This window comes from Girardinichthys multiradiatus, chromosome 15, assembly GCF_021462225.1.
Source record: "Girardinichthys multiradiatus isolate DD_20200921_A chromosome 15, DD_fGirMul_XY1, whole genome shotgun sequence".
Taxonomy (NCBI): domain Eukaryota; kingdom Metazoa; phylum Chordata; class Actinopteri; order Cyprinodontiformes; family Goodeidae; genus Girardinichthys; species Girardinichthys multiradiatus.
Genome location: NC_061808.1, coordinates 5,861,471 through 5,886,020, shown reverse-complemented (window position 1 = coordinate 5,886,020; position 24,550 = coordinate 5,861,471). Strand labels below are relative to the sequence as shown.

Below are 24,550 nucleotides of genomic sequence, written 5' to 3'. Positions count from 1 at the left end.
CAGCTTACTTAAAGGGTTAGCTGTTTTTATTCTTGGTCTTTCACACTTTAATTTAATTGTTAAAGATTTTTTTCTGTGGTCTTTGTTAGGGTCTTATTCAGTTTGGAACATTTTTTAAGCAAAGCACAAATCTATCTTAACAGATTTAGTGCCATCCTACCTGATTAATCACTGTAATCACTTCAGCTCCTTATTTCTCATGATAAACAAACACTGAAGCTGTTGCTCTGATCAGATTTCATGCATATTTTAATATTTTGTCTTTCATCTGGGTCAAATAAATTGGTCCTGTGGGAGTTGGGCACATTACCTGCACTCATCACTATGCGTTTGAACCTTAAAAAATCTCTTGATCAAAAGTTTCTGTTAATTACGAAACTGAATAAAATCTGTCAACATTCCCTTAAGGTGTGCATTCAGGAAATATTGTATTTTTTATATGTATTTCCAAGCTTTGAAATGATAAAAAGGGCAAAAGGGTGCCTGAGGCAACAGTTTACAAGCCAAGCATCTCTGCTTGTAAACACTTTAAAGCCTCTGAGGCTTTAGTTCTTTTGCTCTTTGTTTCAGAAAACGGTTCCCCATATTTGGATCATCTTTAATGCACTATATCTTTAAAGTTCTGTACACAGATTTTGGGAGGTTCCAGAAAATAGTTTAGACTAGGTAGATCTATAGCTAGATTCTGTACCAAGTAAAACTGGAAATTCAGCCACAACATACGAGTAAGCGTTTATTGTGGCTGAATAGGTTTATTGAACAGAAGTCAGGATTATTGCTCTGGTCAAGGAACACCACTCTGGTAGCTCTGTAGGGAGAAGACACAGGTTAGTGATTTCAAATCAAACAATAAGATCTGTTAACCTGCAGCACTGAGAGACAGGCAGGGTGTCTCCCAGGCAGTGGTGGTCGGCAGGGGACTCTGGGGGTTTTTCAGACTAGAGAGGTTGTCCAGTAGCTAAACAGTCATTAATGATAAAGGCAGGAGAGGAAATACAGACACACAGTTTGAGTTTGGTACACTGAAAGAATCCACAGTTAAAGCACCAATCCGAAATTCAGGTATGTGGTCGGTAAACAATGACAAAACACAGGAGGGCAGATATCAGGATTCTTAACAAAAGGATTTGGCACAAATCAGTGGCAGAGAATCAGCATGGGTTCAAAAAGCAGTAGAAGTCTGTCGTGGGCAAGGTGAGGTGAGAAAAATCCAGGGACATAAAAAGATATTTTAATACAGAAATGTCAGCCGACTGAAAAGTATGTCCACTTACTGTCGCTATATGTGCTCAACACTTCAGGTCAGGGTCCTTTTGCATGAATTACTTAATGCAGTGTGGCATGGAGATGTTCACCCTGTGGTTCTGCTGAGGTGTAATAGAAGCCAAAGTTGTTTTGATATTGGCCTTCAGGTCTGCATTGATGGTTCTGGTGTCTCTCATCTTCCTCATGAAAATACCTCATAGATTCATGTAAATTCTATGTAAATGTAACCTGTTTTTGGCCAAGTACTGCATGCATGCAGAAAAAGGCCTTGCAACAGAAGACCAGCAGCCGTACTGCCAGAAATTGAGACACGACCAAACAGTTACAAAGATAACAAACATCGTTATTAGTTTAGTACCTTTTGGCTTCCAGGAGGTTCCAACACCTGAAACTAAATGTCACCTTATTAAACTTCATGCTTTCATGAAAACTGAAAAACTTTCAGAAAACTCTCCTCAGCATCTTTCTACAGGGGTTGGACAATGAAACTGAAACACCTGGTTTTAGACCACAATAATTTATTAGTATGGTGTAGGGCCTCCTTTTGCGACCAATACAGCGTCAATTCGTCTTGGGAATGACATATATAAGTCCTGCACAGTGGTCAGAGGGATTTTAAGCCATTCTTCTTGCAGGATAGTGGCCAGGTCAGTACGTGATACTGGTGGAGGAAAACGTTTCCTGACTCGCTCCTCCAAAACACCCCAAAGTGGCTCAATAATATTTAGATCTGGTGACTGTGCAGGCCATGGGAGATGTTCAACTTCACTTTCATGTTCATCAAACCAATCTTTTACCAGTCTTGCTGTGTGTATTGATGCATTGTCATCCTGATACATGGCACTGCCTTCAGGATACAATGTTTGAACCATTGGATGCACATGGTCCTCAAGAATGGTTCGGTAGTCCTTGGCAGTGACGCGCCCATCTAGCACAAGTATTGGGCCAAGGGAATGCCATGATATGGCAGCCCAAACCATCACTGATCCACCCCCATGCTTCATTCTGGGCATGCAACAGTCTGGGTGGTACGCTTCTTTGGGGCTTCTCCACACCGTAACTCTCCCGGATGTGGGGAAAACAGTAAAGGTGGACTCATCAGAGAACAATACATGTTTCACATTGTCCACAGCCCAAGATTTGCGCTCCTTGCACCATTGAACCGACGTTTGGCATTGGCATGAGTGACCAAAGGTTTGGCTATAGCAGCCCGGCCGTGTATATTGACCCTGTGGAGCTCCCGACGGACAGTTCTGGTGGAAACAGGAGAGTTGAGGCGCACATTTAATTCTGCTGTGATTTGGGCAGCCGTGGTTTTATGTTTTTTGGACACAATCCAGGTTAGCACCCGAACATCCCTTTCAGACAGCTTCCTCTTGCGTCCACAGTTAATCCTGTTGGATGTGGTTCGTCCTTCTTGGTGGTATGCTGACATTACCCTGGATACCGTGGCTCTTGATACGTCACAAAGACTTGCTGTCTTGGTCACAGATGCGCCAGCAAGACGTGCACCAACAATTTGTCCTCTTTTGAACTCTGGTATGTCACCCATAATGTTGTGTGCAATTCAATATTTTGAGCAAAACTGTGCTCTTACCCTGCTAATTGAACCTTCACACTCTGCTCTTACTGGTGCAATGTGCAATCAATGAAGACTGGCTACCAGACTGGTCCAATTTAGCCATGAAACCTCCCACACTAAAATGACAGGTGTTTCAGTTTCATTGTCCAACCCCTGTATGCTTCTTCACTGATTCGTTTTAGGACCATATTTCTTATCAGCACACTCCTGCAGTCAATTTTCACCCTGCAGTATGTGAAGAATACCAGGTTGATATACATATATATACCAAAGCCAAAATAGAAAAACCAGAATAAATGCCACAGATGAAGCAGACTTCCTTTCATGACTGAGGCTCCCCAGGCTCAGCAACGGTTGCTTACATCATAGCATTCATGTGCAAAATTGCTCCACATTGAACATTTGGCATCAGTTTCCTTTTGCTCATAGCAAATTCAGATGAAGTTCAATCTGCTAGTAAAAACACATAGGCTTGAATCTACTAGGATGTGCTATCAGCTATTTGCCTCCCATTAAGTCCTGCAGATTTAAGTATGACTGAGACTTCCAGGTTCTGACAATATTGAGGTCATCCTCGGAGCTGAAAGAACAACATCCTCTGTGCCTGAGAAATTACATTAATGATAACCTGCAACAACAACAACAATAAACACTTTTGACAATTTATATGCAGATTAAAGAGAACACATCATCCGTTGTGTGACTTTGGAAAACTAGGAGGTTGCACTTTTTCTAATTTTTGTCTCATGTCCCCCACCACAATGTTGCAAAATCTGCCTTATGTTTTTAATGGCATATGAAGATGCATACATCACAATAAGAAATTGCATCGACTGTATATTGGACATTTAAGCATACATACTTTGATCTCCAGATGTTATTTAATCTCGTGCTACTCAGACATCTGTCTTCACCAGTGAAGGTTTACTCACCTCAGAATGCTGTTTGCTTGAAGTGGCTGAAGTGGTGGGGGAGTTGGACCTGTCACTGATTATTTTAGTTAATAATTATTTGACCACCTGGGGACTGATTCTGTCATTATGCGGAAGCACATGGTATATTTTACACAGCCTAATAGGAAATGGGCACAGATATCACACCGCATTGCATTCTGGGATTTTTGGGAGCTTTGTTAAGCACCAGTCTATCGGTGCCATGCAGTGAAGGAGATAAAATGACACAAAGGAAAAAAAAACAATATGGAGAAACAAATTAAAGAAGGATGGTTGTGTTTATCATGAGAGGCTGCAGCCTGTGATCGTCGCACAATAAAGCTTTTAAATAGGTTGGGTCCGGAGGATGTTCTGAATAGAGTGATCCTGCTTTGCACCCACAGTTTTATATTCTTGAAATCTTAGCATTTGTTTAATAAAACACACACGTTTGTATTTCTACCCATATTAGGAGTTTGTATTGACTTCCATTCATTTTGGTAACTACATTTATGACTAACCCCAACCATTACAGGTATATTCCTAACCTTATCCATAACCAAAACTTAATTCACACACACACCAACAGCCATTTGTTGTTTTCAAAGTGTTTCATCTTTAGTTACAGAGCACATGTTTATCCACACAAGAACTCAAGATGCAGTCATTTAGGTAACTCATTCATGATTTCTAAGCCCAATAGTTTGTCTCACTTCAAATTAGTAGAGGTTCAGAACACCTCCAGTACTAAAGGTGCCCAAAGCTCAGACATCAGTAATAATTTTGATAACAGAATTTTCAGTTTTAATCATCACCGTAGTGATTGGTACCTGTGAAGTTTGCAAGGTGAGCTTGTTGCGAATGCTGGTGATAAACACTATTAAAAAAATTCCTTTGGCTAATGCTGGGATCTAAACCTCAGCGCACACAAATCTTACCCTTTCTCTGATGTGGAAATCTGGATGTGCCACCATCCAGTCCTGTAGTAGTAGCTAGCTTATCCCCTGACGTCGAGCTGTGCTGCTGTGCTAATGCCACGATCTGATTCCCTATACTAATGCCTTTAGCAAGACAGGGGAGCACCATTAACGGTACACATACTTCATATACATGGCAGGACTTGATGTTTTACAAAATATGCTTCATTTTGTCGCATGAATCATGTTAAATGGGTTTTTAGATAGGTGTTACAAACAGCCCTCATCCTATAGAGTTAGATGCATTTTGCTATAGCTGTGATTGTTTTATTTAAGATATTTTTTCTGCACTAGTGGCCTTTATTTTTTGACAGTAGGCAGACAGGAAAGAGGGGTAGAGAGAGGGGGAGACATTCGGCAAATGTCGCCGGGTCCAGAACTCGAACCCGGGATGGCCGCTTTGAGGACTGTAGCCTCCGTATATGGTTGCGCGCTTAACTCCTCCACCATCAGCGCCACGCCCAGCTGTGATTTAAATTAAAAGAAAGATATTGTCATATTTTCCTGAAAATGCAAACATAAAACATCATTTAAAAGAGGAAATGGTTTCAATGCAGAGAAGCATAATTTCAGGAGCAGATTTGTTTTGTGAGGGCTTTGAGAATTTTGAGGATTTGTGAATATGCACAAATACCATATACAGGAAGCATCACATTTTATAAGAGTTGGGGCAAAAATCCCTTTGACTAGATTTCATAATGAACGACCCACTGGTCTAAGTGGAAAGTGTCTCTGGTGGAGAACTGCTCTGTATGAGAAAAGAGAAGAACAATGTTTTGGTCTCATCTGATGGGTTAAAATGAATATGTGATCAATCCTATCAGTATACTATCAATCCTGAATGATTTAAGCCCTTAAATGGTAAACATATTGTTTATATGTAGAGGTATGTATTTGTAGAGTTTATTATAAGGAATTTTATTCCAGCTGAAACCTCTTTACATAGAAGGCCTCACCTTTACTGGTGTTGTTATTGTTGCTTCATGTCTTTTGAATGTGTTAGAGCAGGAGTGTCTGCTTCTTCTTGCCAGTGTCAAAATGCATCTAAATGTTAACACATCTTAATCCAATTAGCTGCGAAAATCTGTGAAGCTCCTTAATATGTGTTAAATAAAAACAGCAACATTTTCTTTTCCGACAACTGTCTGCCTTCATCTTACATTTTTTTTATTTTACATTTTGACCTTTTGTTTATTTGTCTTGATTTTAAGTGTTTCATATCATATTTTATCTATTTCCTTACTTTGACTGTTTAACTTACTCTTTATGATTTTTTTATCCTAACAGTTTTTAATCATTTTCTTGGATGTCTATTTGTTTTGTGTCATGGGTTTTATTGTTCAGCGTGTTCACTTGTTTGTAAAGTGCTATAAAAATGAAACTGCTTTGAACTGAATTAAAAATATTCCACTAAATTAATTCTTAAAGGCTTTTTATGATCCATAAACATACGTTTCCTTTCCTTATGTCTAGTAACCGAGCAGTAAGCCGATAGACTAACAGATGTACATGGCTGTCATCTTGTATTGTTCATTGTAGTTGGTGAAGTCGTGATCCACAAGAGTTATTACATCTCAGTGGTTGCAATGGGCTAGTTTGGGCGTGGCATCAGTCCGAACCTTTATTCGGACTTCTACAGTAAGCAGAGTGAGATTTGTTCTGGTTCTGAGCATCGAGGGGTGTTGGTCTGCATTAGCGGTTGAGATGGGTTGACAAACACGATAAAACAGAGGTCCAGTCGAGTTCATAAGGAGTTTTAGATCAAATGCAGACGTAGATCAGTGTGTGGCTGGATAACTGGTTTCCAGCAGACCTTATCAGGAAAGCCTTCCTACTGCAGAAATGTCACAACAGTCATTTTTGGCTTCCTGTTAGACGTGATACATTTTTGAGGTTTCTGTGAAAGAAAACATTTTTAATGCAGAGTCAGGTTAATCAAACATCAGTAAAAGTTATCCTGTCCTGCAGATAAAACAAGACAAATAGAACAAGTCTTTTCCATTTTTACTGAAACGTTGATCTGGATGATTTATTTGAAGTGGAAATGTCCAGTTGTCAGCCTTTATTTATGTGCTGCATCCAGAGAAATGTCCCCAAGTGGTAAATGATTAATTTAGTGAACCAGGTGATTTCAACAAGGGACAGAGAGAAAGTCCATTATAGCGTTTTGTTCAATATGACCTGTGGGGTCGTTGCTTAAAGATGCTTTTGACTTAAAACTGCTGCCATCAAATTGATGAGAGAACAGAAATAACACTGTTCTTTTGATCAAAGGGAAAGATCATAAAACATTTCACATTAATAACTCATAAAATTACTTATTAGTCATTTCTATTTTTGTTTTGTTCTCTCACAGTTTGGAAGGAACAGAGGAGAAGTTCAGAAACAGAGAGAGTCGACCTGAAGATCTGCAGGTTATCGCTGAGCTGAAGGAGATGGTCACAGAGAGAGAATCTCTCGTCAAAAAACTGGTGGTAAGAAACTGAAGATCAGGTCAGGACAAAGAAATTGCAGGAGCTCACTGATCAGCTTTATGGATCCACGGGGTTTGCACAATAAAGCTGAAAACTGAGCAGGGAGCTCCAGGTCTGTCTACATTTGCAAATGTGATACCCTTCAGCTGTACAGCAGCTGATCCAGCCACTGTTTACTGGAAGGTGTTCAGAGTGTCTAAATTTTATTGATATGTTTGAGCCTGATTCAAGCAGATGAATAAATCATTCCTCATTAACAGTGGGCAGGTATGAACTGCTGCACAAATGTTTATGGCCTGATTTGCTGAAGAATAGTTCAAAAAAGGTTATGGATGTTTTGGTTTAGGTCTACGAAAGAGATACATTTAATAAAATGGTTTTCCATGTTAAGGAAATAAGGATAAGATTCCAGATAAGAAATTTGATGACCCTGGGTCAGGTACAAAAGGTTTAACCTTCCATCTCCAGCAGAAGAATAAAATGAGAGGACAACAAGCCTTCCCAGAAAATAAATCAATCCTGATGATATCTATATATTCACATATAATCAAAGGGTGTATTGATAGACAGCTTTGCTGGTAAGATAAAGCTGAAGAAAAACAGGATCAACATTAAATGGGATAAAAAACATTTTACATTAAAATACCAAAATACATTATAAGATCTCTTGATCTAAATCACCAAAGTTAGTTTTTTATAAAAGGAAAATTTGACCATTCCTGAAAAAAAATTGCATAGGAAAAGCCAGCCCCCATTTGGCCCCATTTTACAAACTGTAAACAGTTTGTTTTTAAGATACAATAGAAATGTTTGGCACTCATCACTGGATGAAGGAATAAATTATACATTTTGCAACATTTTTGCCCTCTTTTATAAAAAATGGCAGTGCAACATGTCCTGTTTCCTCTTCTACCTCAAAATTAACGCTTGCATCCAGGGAACAGTAAATAGTTCACACAATCTGCATGTCGCAAACGGCACTGAACTACAAGATGCTTTTTACCCTAGCTGTAATTTGCTTAAATATTTCAGATTTATATGGTGATTTTCCTCTCAATACATATTACCTCATTTGAATGGGGCAAATGCTTTGGATTGAGACGCTGTTTGGTAGTGCAAATTTAGGAGCGGATCTCCCTTTGTGAGAGCTTTCAGAAACTAGTTTGTGCAGCTTTTCATTGGACAAACTCCTTAGAGAACATGCCTGTGTATTTTGCTAAAGCAACTTTGTCTGCACAGCTGTGAAACACTTTCACAAAATAGAGAGCATTGCTTATTTACTGTAGGTGTTTTCCAACCTGAGAACCAGTGATGATCCCGAGGGCGCCACATTTATGTCTGCCTTAAAGTCGAGCAAACCCTGAGGTTCACATTTTTCTGTAGTTTAGAAACATCAAATTAAACGTTGTCCAATAAAAAATTCAGAAACATTAAAGTTTGAAGAAATAGGAAATTAAAATCCAAGATAAATCATTATTTAAGGTTTACAAACCAGATATCCTCATTCTTTAAAACACATGCTATTTTTCCGTCTCTAGTGTACTGCTGCAGACCTTTGCATTCATGGCCTTGTGTCTAAGCTCCAAAACATGCAAAAGGTGAAACGTTTAAACAGAAAGTGGCAATTTGCAATGTCAGCACACACCATTTTCTGCAGATTTTATGAATGCAGGAAAAACTGCAGAACCAACTTTGAAAACTCTGCGTAAACAACTCATTAAATTTCTACTCAGGCTCCTATGAGTCCTCTGCAGCTTCATTGTCTGACAGCTAACAGTCATTTCTCTTCCAGGATGATAAGAAGTTCTACCAGCTGGAACTTGTCAACAGGGAGACCAACTTCAACAAAGTGTTCAACGCCAGTCCTAATGTAGGAGTTATCAACCCACTCATTAAGGTAGGTCCTGCCATCCTGCAATACAAAATAAATAAGCCTGTCACTTAAAGTCACTGCTAACTAAAGATTATATACACTAAATCATTTTATGTGCAGATCAGGCAGGACAATCAATGGTATACCCAGGTTTTCTTGCATTTCGTACTGCTTGAACTTTTTCTCCATTTTGTCACTTTACAATCACAAATTTCAATGCATTTTATTTTGAAAACCTACAAATTTGCCATGCATTTGTATTCAGCCTATTTACTCTGACACATAAATATGGAAAAGTGGCAGGAATAAATGCCGCTGTTAAAAGAAAGTCGAAGAAGTCCTATTTAAGGTTTGCAACCATCCATGTTAGAGACGCTGCAAACATGTGGAAGAAGGTGCCCTGCACTTTTTAGCCTGCATCCAAAACTCCGTGGGGTGGAAAACCAACACTGCACATTCCAATCAGAGTCAGGGTTGATGCAAAGATAGATGGAGATTAAAACGGGGCAATGGTGACAAAATCTAAAAGAACAGTTGAGACTAGAGCAGAGGTTCACCTTCCAGCAGGACTGGTTTATGGAACGGTTTGGATCAAAACACATGCATGTGTTAGAATGACCCAGTCAAAGTCCAGACCTAAATCCAGTTGATCTTGTAATCAATCTGACTGAGATTGAGCTAGAAGAACGGAAGAAAATGTCTCTGTGTTTGCAGAGCTGGAGGACACCTATCACAAATGACTTGCAGCTGTAATTGCAGCAAAACGTATTGACTCAGGGGCGCTGAGTACAAATACACATTACACCTTTGAGATTTGTATTCATAAAAATTGTATATATAAAGTCAATTTAAAACATTTTAATGAAGAAGACATCAAAACCTTTTTTTGTTTGTAGCTAAAGCTTTTTGTAATGAGCAAGTGCAGGAAAATCTAACAGCTGTTGTATTTTTTGTTACATTTGGCAACGCTTGTCCTCACCCTGTCAAACAAAAAACATAAAATCTGTTTAAGAAAAATAATATTTTTCAATTTTGACATAATTTTCTGTTTTTACTTAGTTCTTTCTCCTTTGAAAGTAAAAATCTGTCCAGGAAAGAGACAGCTGAACACAGAAGATGTGGGCAAGGATTATTGTCTTTGGCAGTGGTGTCCATAGTTGGTTCTCAAAGGCCCTTGTCCTGCATGTTTACTATGTTTCCCTGCTGCATCCAATGAACGAGTCATTAGCAGGCTGTTGCAGAAGTTAGATCAGCTGTGTTGTGGGGGGAACACGTCTAAACATGCAGGACACAGGCCCCTTAAGGCTGGACACCACTGTTCTGTGGGAAAGACGAGCAAAGAGAATACTCCTAATTAATGGCTGAAAAACTGCTAAACATGGTAGTATGAGTCAGGGGTACTTTCTATGGAAAGAAAAACCAAGAGTTCACATATTCAGCCTACAGTAGCTCATTCATTGACTTTATTCAAGAAAGATACAGCTAAACATAGAACCACTGAGCCAGATGTACTTTCTATTGACAAAAAACAATATAGATATATAGATTTTTAATGCTTGCAATACATCCATGGGTGGTTTTGTTCTGGAACAAGACTGCTAAATACAGAAGGTATGAGCTAGGGAGAAGGTGGCCTCATAGATTTTGATAGTCACCTGGTTGACAATGTGTTTAATTTTTGTCTGAGTTTAAAAGCTCCCACTGCACTTTTAGAGTCAGCTGTCAACAGTAGCACAAGTTTTATAACTTCCAGTGTGTTTTATGTTGTTACATGTATGTTTTCTACATATTGCTATATGTGTTTTGTCTCTTTTTTTTGTGTTTTGTTTATTGGTCACATTTCTTTGTGTGTGAACCTTCCACTCAGTTTCGATTGGTCCTCCTAACTTTTTTATTACAGCTTTCCTTTGCTTTCCAAGCCATTTGTTGGAGTGAGATGTTTCCTGCTTTGACACATCTCTTCACACATCTTGACAGTCATTCTGCTCAGACCGACTGCTGCTTTTAAGACTGTGACCGAGTGACACCAGTCTCCAGACTGATCCATTCTATCTGCCTAAATCAGCACTTATTAGGATCAACTCAGCCCGCTGCTCTTTCCTGTCACTCTTTCCTGGATTTCTACCTCTAGAGCTCTCCCTGTACTCCATTTGCCCCCCCCTCATTTTAATATTATTTTGCTTTAAAGTTCCCTTTTGCTCCCTTTTTGATCCGAGTGCCCCTCCTTTTCTTTTTTTTTTTCTGTGTAGCAAAAGAAAAAGAATGAGAAAGCAGCAGCCAGCAGATTCAGCAGCTCTCCTAATCCCAGGGCTCTGGAGGCAGCAGGTATGGGTTTGGGTGTGGTGGGCCTGGGGACGGCGCAGCCCCCACAGGCCCCACCCCCGCCCCCAGCCCCGCCCAGCCGCCTAGAGCCCATCCCCAACTCCCCCCATCACCACCTTGAGCTCAACTCCAACAAACCTCTTGCCCCGCCGACCCCTCCCACCGAATCCAAGAAGTTCATGAGGTGAGACCTTTTCCGCTGACAGGCAGCAGCTCGTCAACCATTAATCATCCATCAGCAACTTTTGGTGGAGGTTAAAGCCCATTTTTATCCAAAGCTCAGTTAAACCTTGAATGTATTAAAAGAATAAATGCTAGAACTCTTCATTGTTCCTGGTTCTGCAATAAAGTATTTAAAGTATTTTTAAACTTAATTCGGTGTGGTCATATAGAGCTCTTTTTAAAGTTATCATATTTGCAGCCTAAATGTTGCTGTTTTTACGGTTTGCTGATACCCCTGTTTGGAGCAGTATTTTTCTTCCGTTTTGGTGGATTTAACAGCAATTTTGACAGATTTGCTATGAAACTTTTCATTATTTAATCTTTAACTATTTCTTCTATAGTTCTGTTAGAGATTAATAGAGAAACTGTCTCAATTTCAGCTTTTCTTAAATAAAATGACAAAAGTTTCTAAGAGAGTTTGTTGGGCGTTCCTAGCTACCCAATACAATTAGCATTATTGGCTTTAAAGTCTGTTGTCGTCCATAATCTGTCAGACTTTTTACCCAGTAGACACTGGATCCTCTTTTTTATTGTTGCAATAAACATGGCTTTTCCAGTCAGTAAAATGCTAGGATCTATCTCAGAGTTGATCTGCTTGTATTGATAACAAGAACTTCAATATGATTTTTAAAATGCAATTATCACAAATATTTAGCTCCACACCCACGAGTTTTAGCTTATTGTATGATGCAACGTAGTAGCATGCAGGACACACTAACACAAGTAGTCTGTGTTAATCTAAACCTGTGCCAAACATCAACAAGGCTTTAGTTTTTACTACATTTGTTAAACCCTCAAACTAGCGTAGCTTTAAACTGCCCTTGGCCTTAAAAAAAACATTGGGTAACTAATATTAGCCTATCATGCTAATACTAACATGCTAACTAAATTGCCTTGGTTGTCATGTTCATAGGATTAAAGTGGACAAAAACAATAAATCACAATCTTTCATATACAGTTTTTTCATATATGTTTCCTGCTAGTATTAATTACACAAACTTAACTACGATTAAAACATACGATGTGATTGTTATTTTGCTGAGTAGCCACAAGTTGTAGGCTTTTGTCTTATGTATCATATCAGCACGAGGAACAGACTAACCAATCAGGGCCTTTTGTTTTACTTTATTTTCATTTTATTTTATTTGTTAAAAATACTCTAGATAGCTAAAGTACTGCCATGCTATTGGTTTTAACGCTGCCATAGTAAATAACTCAACCTGACACATTTTTGCTGGTATGTTTTGAGGAATAAAATGGGCAAAAACAACAAAACATTATTCTGTTTTTAACGTAAACCCCTATCCAAAGTTTTATAGGTTGATGCAGTTACTTGTATTTTATAAGCTGTAAGTGAAGGATTTTTGTTAAGCATAGCAAACATTAGCTTTTTGGCTGCATTGTCCTCCACAACAGGCGTTTATTTCATTATATACCCAAATCTTCAGAAAATAACCAGAACTTCATTACTTATTTTAACTAAAAATCTTTAATTTGCAACAAATCAGAATTAGCTCATAAAAGTTGATTTATTGCAAAAAGGTAAAACATTTAAAAAAATCAAAATCTTGATATCTTACAGCTTCTTGTTTCCTATAATAACTTAATATTGTTTGTTTTTGCCTTCTGGTTAAACATCTGTTTTAAAAAAGCGTAATACAAACTAAAAGCTTTCTCATCTTAATGCTAAACATTTATTTAAAAACATTTTGGAGCAGAGTAACAGAAGGGATATTGTGACAAATTAATATTTTCTCCACGATTTTATTTTTTAAACACAATTTTATAACACAATAACTATTCATCTGTACATTTTTTATATGAAATAAGACCTGCAGGGCAGTACAAGAGGATAAAGGGGTCCTCATATTTATATAAAGCTTATTGAGTAGTAGCAGTTTATTTAGAGCTTGTTTGACTGCTTAGGTTCTGTGTTTTCCTCTTCAGCAGGGAGGTTCAGCAAACAATCAATGAAAAAATCCTGGAGATGATCTTCTGCCCCCTAAATAGGCCTGAAATGTTGCCTTAAATATCACAACAGCTGATCCACTGTCGCTTTCTGCTGCAGCATATTTGAACTCGCATCACAGCTCCCTAAATTAGACTACAAATATTTAAAGAGCAAAACTACGAGGTGGACATAAACACAGGAATCCCACACATGACTGAAGCTTCAAAGAATGGCATTGGAATACAAAAGGGGCATGTTCCTTTTCCCTTTTTTAAGCTTTCTTTCCTCAGTCGTGTCCATAAGTTTGTAAATGTTGTGCGCATGCTAGCAGGGTTTGTTTTTTCTGTGCAGGAAGTTATAACACTTGTCAGCAGTCATTGTGTTTTTTATGTTGTTGCATTGTGTCATTTTGTGATTCCTCATCCTCACCTAAAGTTCAGCATGTTGATTGTTCTTAAAAGCAATAGTTTATTTTGAAGTTATGATGAAGCAGGTGCTGCCTTGTGCAGCTATGAACTGTTGTCTCTGTGACCTCTGATCTAAAAAAAACTTTCAACTCTATGGTCCAACAACTCCTTTGGTTCATGACATCTAGGTGATAAATTATGTAACAAGCGTCACACAGGAATACATGTAGTGCATCTGTTTGCATGGCAGGTGGTGTTTTCTGATGGAAGTGTTTAGGCGTGTAGCATGTGTCATGCATGCTTTCCTGCTTTGCAAAAGCTTGGGACAAACCTTTTCTATGTGCACACACACAAATGATTTCAACTGGAAAACAAATAAGTTATATGTACTGTACCAGCAATACCGCAACACATTAACATACCATAACCTTAAATAGTGACAGTCTGAGGTTTGATAGTGTATCAGTATATATCAGTCTGCAAATATGCTTGTGGGCCCCCCACCCCTGTTATGTTTGGCCCTGTCCTGCATATTTTAATACACTATAGACACCTAGCACTTTGGGGTGAGGGAGACCCTGCTGTCAGCAGGCAGTGTGGTCTTACACACCCCAGCCACAACCCCAATTTCAAAGCACTTTTGACTTACACATCTGGATTCATTGAAACATTTCACATTACCATAGACACACATGTAAACACCGTAGAATGGAGGGGCTGGGTTTGGGCGGCACAGTGTTGGGCACTCTTTTGCTTCAGCCCCGGTGCCCGTGCTGGTTGGACGGAGACTGGTGGTATGGGGATAGTCCCTGACGGCATCATGGGGGGCTGGCGAGGGAATGCCCCCCTTGGTGGGGTGTTGTTTGGGTGTTTAGCCCGAATCCCAGGGTGGTGGGCACCCATTGCCGGGCCTATGGCTCCCGGGGATGTGTGGGGTTGACCGTAGGCTGAAGGGGCTACTTAGGGCTCTGGTGGTCTTCCTTCCCTCTTGACCTCCCAGGGACTTGCTCACCAGGTAGGATGGTGATGTTCCCTCTCTTCCTTGGTCCTTTCAAGTTCAGGCTGCTGCAGTGGCCTGGTGCCTGCCCAGGGTATTTGGGATCTTCCCTGCTTAGTGCTGGACAGTCTTGCTGCTGGGGGTTGGTGGGAGCCCTCAACCGGCGGAGGAAATGGTTGCTAGGCTTTGCCTGCGAAGGGGTGCGGGGGTACACAGTGCCTACGTCTCACCCTGCAACTCTCTTGGACCTGGGGGCTTCTGCTCCTGTGCTTGACTGACGACCTACCTCTGTGTTGGCTGCATGGCTGCCCTGCTGATGCGTTGTGTCTGTCTGCCTGAGGCTGCTGGGGCCTTCTGGAACCTAGTCCACATGTCCAGTTCTCGCAACTTTAACTGTGCACCTCCATGTGACAACTTGCTCACCTACACCCACTCAACGCAAATACACTTATTTCTACACATCCGTTCAACCACCCACCCACCCACGCGCACACACACATACCTACGCAACAACACACATTATCAAAATGGTCGAAGGTCAAAAAAACAGGTTACTATTACATCAATGTGGCCTGCCTAGTTTGATGCTGGGTCCAGTTTTGGTTTAATAAAGTAAAATTAGGATTTTGCTATGAATCAGAAAAAGGCAGACCCAAGATTCAGCCAGACACAGTACTGAAAGTTTAAAAGGTTTATTCAGCCACAGGAAAACGTCACACAGGTAGCACTCCTCACAGCTTCCAGGAATCACTGAGGCAGAAAAAGGGATTAGTGACTTGTCTCTCCAGATTTTGCAGGGATCAGAAAAGTCACTAACCTGCTCTTGTCTTGAGTGGAACTTGAAACCCAGAGGGGAAACCTCAGTGGGCGGCAGGCGGTGATCTCCACAGCACAGGTAAGAAGTGACTCCAGACTAAATAATCCGAGGGCTAGGCTGGCTCAATAATCCAAGGACAGAAACAGAGTCAACGATCGGAACAAGAGGCGTCAGGCAAGGGGCAATCAGAGGCATAAACCAGATGCAGGAAACAATGTCGACAACCAAAATCCAAATAGTCTGACAGGGAGCAGGCAGAGGCATAAATCCAAAGTCGGGGCTCCACGAAGGGCTTGACCTGAGAAACGTGGAACGTGGGGTGAATCCTCATGGAGTTGGGTAATCTCAGTCGTACAGCGACAGGGTTGATGATCTTGGAGATTGGGAAAGGTCCAACAAATCGGGGTGCCAATTTCCGGGATTCTACCCTTAATGGGAGGTCCTTGGCGGAGAGCCATACTTTCTGCCCCACCTGGTACTTAGGGGCAGGGGTCCGTCTCCAGTTGGCCGTTCTTGACTGAACCAGTGACATTCTGATCATCGACCTCCTGGCCTTTCTCCATATTCTTCGGCACCTTAGGGCAGCCTCTTGGGCGGATGGAACATTAGCCTCTCTCTCCTGAACTGAAAACATGGGTGGCTGGAAACCAAACATAACATGAAAAGGAGACAAACCAGTGGCACTTGATTGCATAGAGTTCATGACGTATTCAACCCAGGGCAAATTTTGTGACCACTTGGTCGGGTCAGACTCACATAATATACGAAGTTTGGTTTCTACGTCTTGGTTTGCCCTCTCAGTTTGACCATCAGACTGAGGATGAAACCCTGAGGAAAGACTAACAGAAATTCCCAACAACGAACAAAACTCCTTCCAGAAACGTGACACAAACTGGGGTCCTCTATCAGAAACAATGTCATTAGGAATTCCATGGAGACTGAAAACTTCTCGGGTCAATATCTAACCCATCTCCTTGGCAGATGGAAGCTTCTCCAAGGGCACCAGATGAACCATCTTAGAAAATCTGTCAATTATGGTTAGTAGTACAGAGTGACCATTAGAAACCGGTAGACCTGTCACAAAATCCATCGCTATGTGCGACCATGGGCGAGGGGGAATGGGCAATGAGTGCAACAACCTCGCAGGGGGATGACGAGAAGACTTGGCTTGACAACATTGAGTGCATTCAGCACCAAAGTCTTTGACATCCTTGACCAGCGATGGCCACCAAAACTGAGACTGAACTGTCTGAATTGTTCCGCTGATTCCAGGATGACAAACGAGGCGAGAGCAATGACAAGACTCCAGTACCTTTGGCACAAGGCATTCAGGAACAAAACAGCGGTCCGCTGGACATGATGGTGGGATAGGCAGATCCCTAATGGCCTCCTGGACCTCTCTTTCCACCTCAACTCGGGACACAGACAACCTGACGGTTTCAGGAAGGATAAACTCCTCTTCACCCGCAGACTGAGATTCTGCGGGCTCTTGAATCCAGGATAGGGCGTCAGGTTTGCCATTTTTACTCCCTGGACTGTAAGATAAGGAGAAATTAAAACGACCAAAAAACAGAGCCCACCTTGCCTGCCTGGGGTTCAGCCTTTTTGCTGATTTCAGGTACTCCAAGTTTTTATGGTCAGTCCACACCATAAACGGCTCCTTAGTCCCCTCCAGCCAATGTCTCCACTCTGTCAATGCCAACTTGACGGCCAGCAACTCTCTGTCTCCCACGTCGTAATTCCGCTCAGCCTGAGACAGAGTCCTTGAGAAAAAGGCACATGGGTGAACACGATCATCCTCACCTCTTTGGCTTAATACAGCTCCGACCCCAGTGCCTGAGGCATCCACCTCCACGATAAACTGTCTCTCTGGGTCAGGAGACTGTAACACTGAAGCTGACGTGAAGAGCTCCTTCAACTTATTGAAGGCCTTCTCTGCATCCTTATTCCACAAAACATTTGTCTTGGAAGAGGTAAGAGCATTTAGGGGAGTAGCAACCAGACTGTTATTTCTAATAAACCTCCTATAGAGGTTTGCGAAGCCCAGAAATCTTTGAAGCTGCTTGCGATCAGTTGGAACAGGCCATTCCAATATGGCCTTCACTTTGGAGGGGTCGACAAGCACTTGATCTGGGGAAATGATGAAGCCCAAAAAGGAAGTAGTAGTTATGTGAAACTCACATTTTTCTGCCTTGACGAACAACTGGTTTTGGAGAAGACGCAGGAGAACAGCTCTGACATGTTTTCTGTGGGTTTCCAGATCTTGAGAATAAATCAGTATGTCATCAAGATAAACAAATACGAATTGACCCACCATGTCTCTTAGAACGTCATTAACCAATGACTGAAAAACTGCAGGAGCGTTAGTAAGTCCAAATGGCATGACCTTGTATTCATAATGGCCCGTAGGCGCGTTGAAAGCCTTTTCCACTCATCTCCTTCTCTGATTCGGACCAGATGATATGCATATGTGTGTTTCTTACCGTTCTGAGGTGGGGTGAAGCTTATTTCAGGGATTTATATCATCAATTGTGTTCACATTGTTTGAAACCTAAACTAACTGTAAATTTCCAAAGAAAATGAAAGGTCTGGTGCTCCTCGTTAAAAATCTAAGCCATTAGTTGCATTAGATGAGATTTTGGATAAATTGGGGAATTTCTGCGAGATATCTGGCAACCCTTCATCCTCTTGGCCACTGATGCAAAAAAGGCCACTAAATCATCTCTCTAAGACTCTGTCCTTCCTTCTGATTATGTCTTATCATCCTCTCTCTTCTCTTCTAGCTAACTCCAATGTTCATTTACCATCTAACTTCCTTTTATACCTTTTCCACCCTACTCCCCCTCTTTCTGCCTCTGTTTTACCTTTTTATCACATTTCTACTCTTTTCCTCGTCATTTTTGCACAACTTGCAATCTAAACCTAGACTTTGTTGTTTTGTGAAAGGAATCTGTGATACTAATTTAATATAATATTATGTGTGCAGTTTAAATGAATGTTTTGTTGATTAGTGAGCCTCTAGAGTTTCAGATTTATTCATTATGCTGAAGTCAGCGGGGAAGAAATGGACTTCCTTGAACATGAACACAGCAAAAAAAACCTTTTATGTCACTAAGGGGTTCTGGGACTGTTTGTTTTAGAAGTACCCAATTAAGGAAGCAGGAATGCCTAAAGTAGGTGTTTGTTTTTAGCACTTAACCTAATTAGATCGAACTTTGGGGAACATGCTCTCACCCCAAAGACACGAGAAAGATTGTAATTGCAGCTTCTTGCTGCCATATAGATAAAAATACCATCAGGAATCAACATTTGTCTGTCAGAAAACTGAAGCTGAAGGAAAATTGAATTATTTGTAAAACTGAGGAGATTCAGGTATACTACAGGTCAGTTACAGACCATGTAAAATGCTGTAAAAAATATGTGTCCCCTTATACATGGGGGTGTAAAACCAACAGAGCCTTTCACTGAATCACAGTGCAGCCCATTTATAACATAACTGCAGTTACGCTTCCCTCTTGTGGACTCAGCTGTGCACTACATTTAAAAACCTCTAGACTGTCAGCCGCTTAATGTGTTGCTGTACTATGCTGAAATACATCATTTTAGTCCAAGAAATCTTAAATCTCACAGGTGTGTTCAGGAGACAAATAATTATTAGTAACAAATAATTAAGTCCAGGGTTTTATGCAAGTTTGTATAACTGGTGGACAGAATAAAATCTTGTTTACTTCACAACTGGGAACATGCTTGATGACTTATCAAATGAAACTATCAACACAGAAATCTAATAATATGTCAATCCTAGATAAATGTTCCAGAAACAGAAACCTGTCATTATTAGAAGTAAACATTAATATATTTTGTTATCATGCTGGACAAAATTCTTGAGTCGTTCCTTATTTTGATACTTTCTTCTGATCTCTTGAAGTGTTCTTGATCATTTGTTTTCCAGACTTTCTGAAGACCTTTTAAATTTCTTTGTGAATTGTATTGCAGAAGCAAAAGAAGCAGAAATTTAAAATCTGGACTTAAACTGCTGTTACTTTCCATCCCTGTGTGTAATTTAACCCTGACTTCCTCTATGACTCGTCTGTGTGTAACTCTGATCCTGTTGTTGTGCTTTGGCGCTCCCTCCTGAAGCCCTCCTGAGACGAAGGATGCCACCATCGACCCGGCCGACGCCCAGCACCAGGAGTGGTTCGCCCAGTACTTTTCCTTTTGATTGACCAGAACTTCTAAAGGGATTCAGCATGTCAACCAAACTTAAAGAAAAAAAAGCATTGGAAAAAAAATCTGGGATAAAAAACAGAGAAAAAATGTTGAAACTATTTGTTATTTATTGTCATTTATAGGTTTGGGGGTCAGTTCACTTCAGATTCAGTCAGCTGCTGTTTGAGAACGGACTCTCATTGACCCGTCAGTTGAACGCAAGGAACTTGATGTCATTAATTATCACTTTTGGCAGAGATGTAAAGACGACTGAGCTCCTGCTGTTGACTGAGAGGAAAGGGAACTGAACCCGAGCCTGACGTCAGACGTCATCACTCTGATCTGATTTGATTGTTTCACTGTGGACGAGTTTCTCTCTTAGTACAGTGACAATAATCATCCGTATGTTCGATGTCGATTTGATTACATTACTTTCTGATTTCTGTTGCAGTTTCTTTGAGCTAGGAAACACCAAGTGGTGCGTTATCATGCTGCTAAATGCCATAGTTGGACTAAAGTGAGAATTAAATATATATAAAGAAATTAATGGTAGGTTTTTGTGCTCTCTCTCTCTCTCTCTGTATGTGGGTCTACTGCACACAGCATCTTAGACTAGGAGGGCTGATCCAAGACCAGTTCCCCCTCCTCATTTCTGGTGACATTCACCTGATCCTAGATCAGTTACGCGTCTCCATGAATACAGGCTCGGACTTTAGGACGGTTTGTTACAGCTGCGTAGACGTTTCAGCAGATTTTGGTAGAATATTAAAACCCGTTTGTATGGTTGTCTGTCTCAACACAGATATAATGATGTCTCACCGATTTTAAAAACAAAAATAGCATTTTATATTTATAATATAATGTGTATGCTTAATAAAGAATTATTGTGACATTTAGCTGTGCTGGTCTGTCATTTATTTGTCTGAAAATGCAAATATGTCAAAGGTTTGTTTGTTTTATCTGTTGATTTAAACATGTAATTTTTACATGTTTAAAAGACCAGAACCTCCTTGTAAAATGACTTTATAGTAAATGAACACAACAAGAAAAGGCAAAAACGTTTTAGTGCAGAAAACCTTGTTTATTAGGCAGACCCAAAGTGCAAGGACATAATGTTCTGCTCCCTTTCATCACCAACTTGAATATACTGTAATGTATATGTTAAATATCCTGGTAATTCCTCAGCATAATAGACAGTAAAACATTATTATTATTGATATAATTATTAATGTTATGTATTGTTTTGTACCATTTAGGTTATAGTGAATACTTCATATGCAATGCTCTACGTTCCTTAATATAACAAACAATAAAAAAAATTACAGATTTTTATTAGTGATTATTATTATTTGATGATATAGTGATTATTTAGCTCGACAGGGGAAAAAATGTGATTTTAAATGCAATGTTCATCTTAAATAATAAGGTTCTAAATTCTCCAATATAACAGATATAAGAAATAATATTGTTTGCATGTAGTTAGTAGTAGTAGGATTAGTGTTCGAGAGAAAAATGTGATTTAAAAAGCAAAGTTTAAATTGTTATTTTTTTATGCTTTAGATTAATTAAGATTTATATTTAGGTCATATTTACATGATGTGATTTGAGATGCGAAGTTTATTAAGGTTCTAAATTTCTCAATATAACGGAAAATAAAAATAAAATTACTGTTTTGAATAAATATTGTTTTTATGTAGTTTTTAAACAAAAACTGTTAAGGCTCCTCAGATATAACAGACAAAAATTAAGATGATTTATTTATTGCAGTGATTAATAAAAATAGTTTTATACAAATCAACCACTAGAGGGCGCCATTGTATTTGGTTTGGTGTATTTTTCAAGTCACGTTACTTGAACCAGGAACATAAATAAACGGGAATCCGGTCCAGCTTGAAGATGGCAGCACCCGGTGCTGGTGCCCCTACCCGGCTGGTCCAGTACGTGGTGGTCCGCTCGGACCTGATCCACAAGCTATCATGGCCACTGGGGGCCGTGATCACCCAGGCGTGCCACGCCGCTACCGCCGCGATCCACCTGCACTACGGAGACCCGGACACCCAGCGGTACCTGGAGGAGCTGGACTCCATGCACAAGGTGGTGCTGGGGGTGAGCGTCAACATGCGCAGTGTTTAATCACTGAAGATGAATTCAGATGCAGATATGAGTTGAAACTGGTGTGTTTTTGCTCTGCAGGCTCCGGATGAGGCCGCTCTCTCCGGACTCTCAGACGCTCTGACTCAGGCTGGAGTCTCCCACAAACTATGGATCGAGCAGCCGGAAAATATCCCCACCTGTCTGGCTTTGAAGCCATACCCTAAAGAGACTGTCCAGCCACTGATGAAAAAGTTTAAATTGTTTAAATGACTTTTCATGAAAATCATTAAAAGCGATAAAATGCACTGGGTGGCGCCAAAACAACCCTGGTTCAACGTTGACGTGAATAAATCCTTGTTGAATCCTGTTTCTCAAGAGGAATTTGTAAATTATGGTGGTATGATTTATTTGTAGGCCATTTTATATGTTTAATGCATGCATCATTCTTTTCCCTGAATGTGGCAACTTTCTCAGCAGGACACAAAATACCATGTTTAAATTATTCTTATTTCTTCTAAACATATCAACTCTAGTGCTTGTTCTGCAGAACAGCAGCAGAAACAAGAAGTTCAAAGCAACTCTATGCAGTATTTTAGTTTGAACTTAAATGTGTAGACTTGTGTTTTAAATCATTCCTATAACCAAATTTCTTCTTATTTTAAAATATGTCACAACTTGGCTCACAGCTCCTCCAGAGCTCCCGTGTCCCTATTGGCTGCTACTCTGAATAATGCTTCTTTTTCCCGGCCTGTCAGTTTAGGTCAGGGGTCGGCAACCTTTACAACCCTATGAGCCATTTTTATTTTCAGTCCAGCTAAACGACATTTGTGTAGAGCCACAAAAGCAACTTGACTCTTCCAAACAAAATGACTTATTTTTACAATATCTACTATAAGAAATTTGTTTAGATTTTTAAATTAGAGAAAAGTTTTTTTTTTTTTAGGTTTTTAAACAAAGAAAATCATCATAGTTTTACATAAAAATGCAAAAAAAGTTACTTCACAAGAAATATTCCTTACACTATTAGTCTAAAAAAAGTTGGTAATGCTAGTATTTATCACCTTTACATTTTAGGGTTGAACCCTCGCTCCATCCATTTTAGTCGTTGTGTCCTTGAGCAAGACACTTCACCCACCTTGCCTGCTGATGGTTGTCACAGGGCCCAGTGGCGCCGATTGTATGGCAGCCCCACTTCTATCAGCCTGCCCCGGGGCAGCTGTAGCTTACCACTGTTGGTGAATGAATGGGTGGATGACTGTAGTGCAAGGCACTATGATGTCCTCGGACTTCATAAGACCCGCTGTAAAAGTGCGGGCCATTACCATTTACAACACTGGTCAATTCATTATCATTCCTGACCGATGTTAAAAAAGAGCCACGTGTTGCAGACCCCCTGGTTCAGGTGGACGTCCTTGTCTTGGTAGGTCCGCATTTGGTCCATCTTCTTTCCATCTTTAAGGCAAGGCAACTTTATTTATATTTGAGCACATTTCAGCCAAATGGAAAGCAAAGTGCTAATACATAGAAGTATATATAAATACATAGGAGGTCATAGCAACAAATTTTAAGAGATAACAAAAGCAGAAGATAAAAACGTTAAAACGATTTTTTTAAAATAGCTGTTACAATGAACGTAGTAGTTGAGAATAACCAATAACAAATAAGGTTTTTAACGTTGTTTTAAATTTTTGGGGCATAAAGCCTGAAGGCAGCTTCACTGTGTTTTGTTCTGAGTATTGGAATGGTGAGTTGGTTTGATTCTGATGATCATAAAGGTCTCAATAGTTTGTAGCACTGAAGAAGATCAGAGAGTAATGAGGGCTCTGACAAGTGAGTGCTTTACAAACCATTAATGAGATTTTAAACTCTATTCTCTGAGCTACAGTTAGCCAGTGTAAAGACCTTAGAACTGGACTGATATTTTTGTCTCTTCTTGCTTTCAGCTGATGGATTGAACAGAGCTCTGTTTGGGATGTTGTTTTATAACTCAACACTGCTTCTAACTTCCTCACATCTTCCTCCCTGACCTGTCTGCTGTGTTCATTGGTCTTCATGATGCTGTTAGTTCTCTAAGAAACCTCTGAGGCCTTCACAGAACAATTGGATTTAGGGATTAAAATACTCCCAAGTGAACGTCTGTTTACTAATACGCTGACTTCACAGGGCAATTGAGCTGGATTTTATTTTGGGGTATCATACTAAGAGGGTGACTATAGTGCAGGCCAACATTTTCAGATTTTAATTTGTAAAAATGTGTTAGCCAATTACCTTTTTTCTTCCAATTCACAAGTCACTGCTTTGTGTTGATTTATCACATGAAATCACAATAAAATACATTGAAGTTGGAGGTTGTAACATGAGAAAATGTGAAAAATGTCAAGGAGCATTAATATTTTTGCAAGACACTGTAAATGACTTTCATATTAA

At 40.0% G+C, this 24,550-nt stretch overlaps 2 protein-coding genes across 4 annotated transcripts in view; both read left to right on the top strand.

The window, feature by feature from the left end:
* fam184ab (family with sequence similarity 184 member Ab) overlaps nucleotides 1–20,925 on the top strand; it is a 212,807-nt gene extending 191,882 nt beyond the window's left edge. Inside the window, exons 19-22 of one of the 2 annotated variants that reach the window (XM_047388056.1) lie at nucleotides 7,114–7,231; nucleotides 9,024–9,128; nucleotides 11,354–11,610; nucleotides 19,961–20,925. In XM_047388056.1, coding sequence (XP_047244012.1) covers nucleotides 7,114–7,231; nucleotides 9,024–9,128; nucleotides 11,354–11,610; nucleotides 19,961–20,042 — 562 coding nt within the window. In that variant the 3' untranslated portion in view covers nucleotides 20,043–20,925. The remainder of the gene's footprint in view (nucleotides 1–7,113; nucleotides 7,232–9,023; nucleotides 9,129–11,353; nucleotides 11,611–19,960) is intronic. The other variant, XM_047388057.1, reaches the window with a different exon arrangement.
* A 957-nt stretch (nucleotides 20,926–21,882) lies between these two features.
* ptrhd1 (peptidyl-tRNA hydrolase domain containing 1) lies at nucleotides 21,883–22,490 on the top strand. 2 transcript variants are annotated; one of them, XM_047388371.1, is made up of 2 exons: nucleotides 21,883–22,123; nucleotides 22,223–22,490. In XM_047388371.1, the coding sequence occupies exons 1-2, from the start codon at nucleotides 21,926–21,928 to the stop codon at nucleotides 22,391–22,393; spliced, it is 369 nt and encodes a 122-aa protein (XP_047244327.1). In that variant the 5' UTR covers nucleotides 21,883–21,925; the 3' UTR covers nucleotides 22,394–22,490. The 2 variants fall into 2 exon arrangements, with proteins under 2 accessions (XP_047244327.1, XP_047244326.1); XM_047388370.1 differs by having other exon boundaries at nucleotides 21,890–22,135.
* The last annotated feature ends 2,060 nt before the right edge of the window (nucleotides 22,491–24,550 follow it).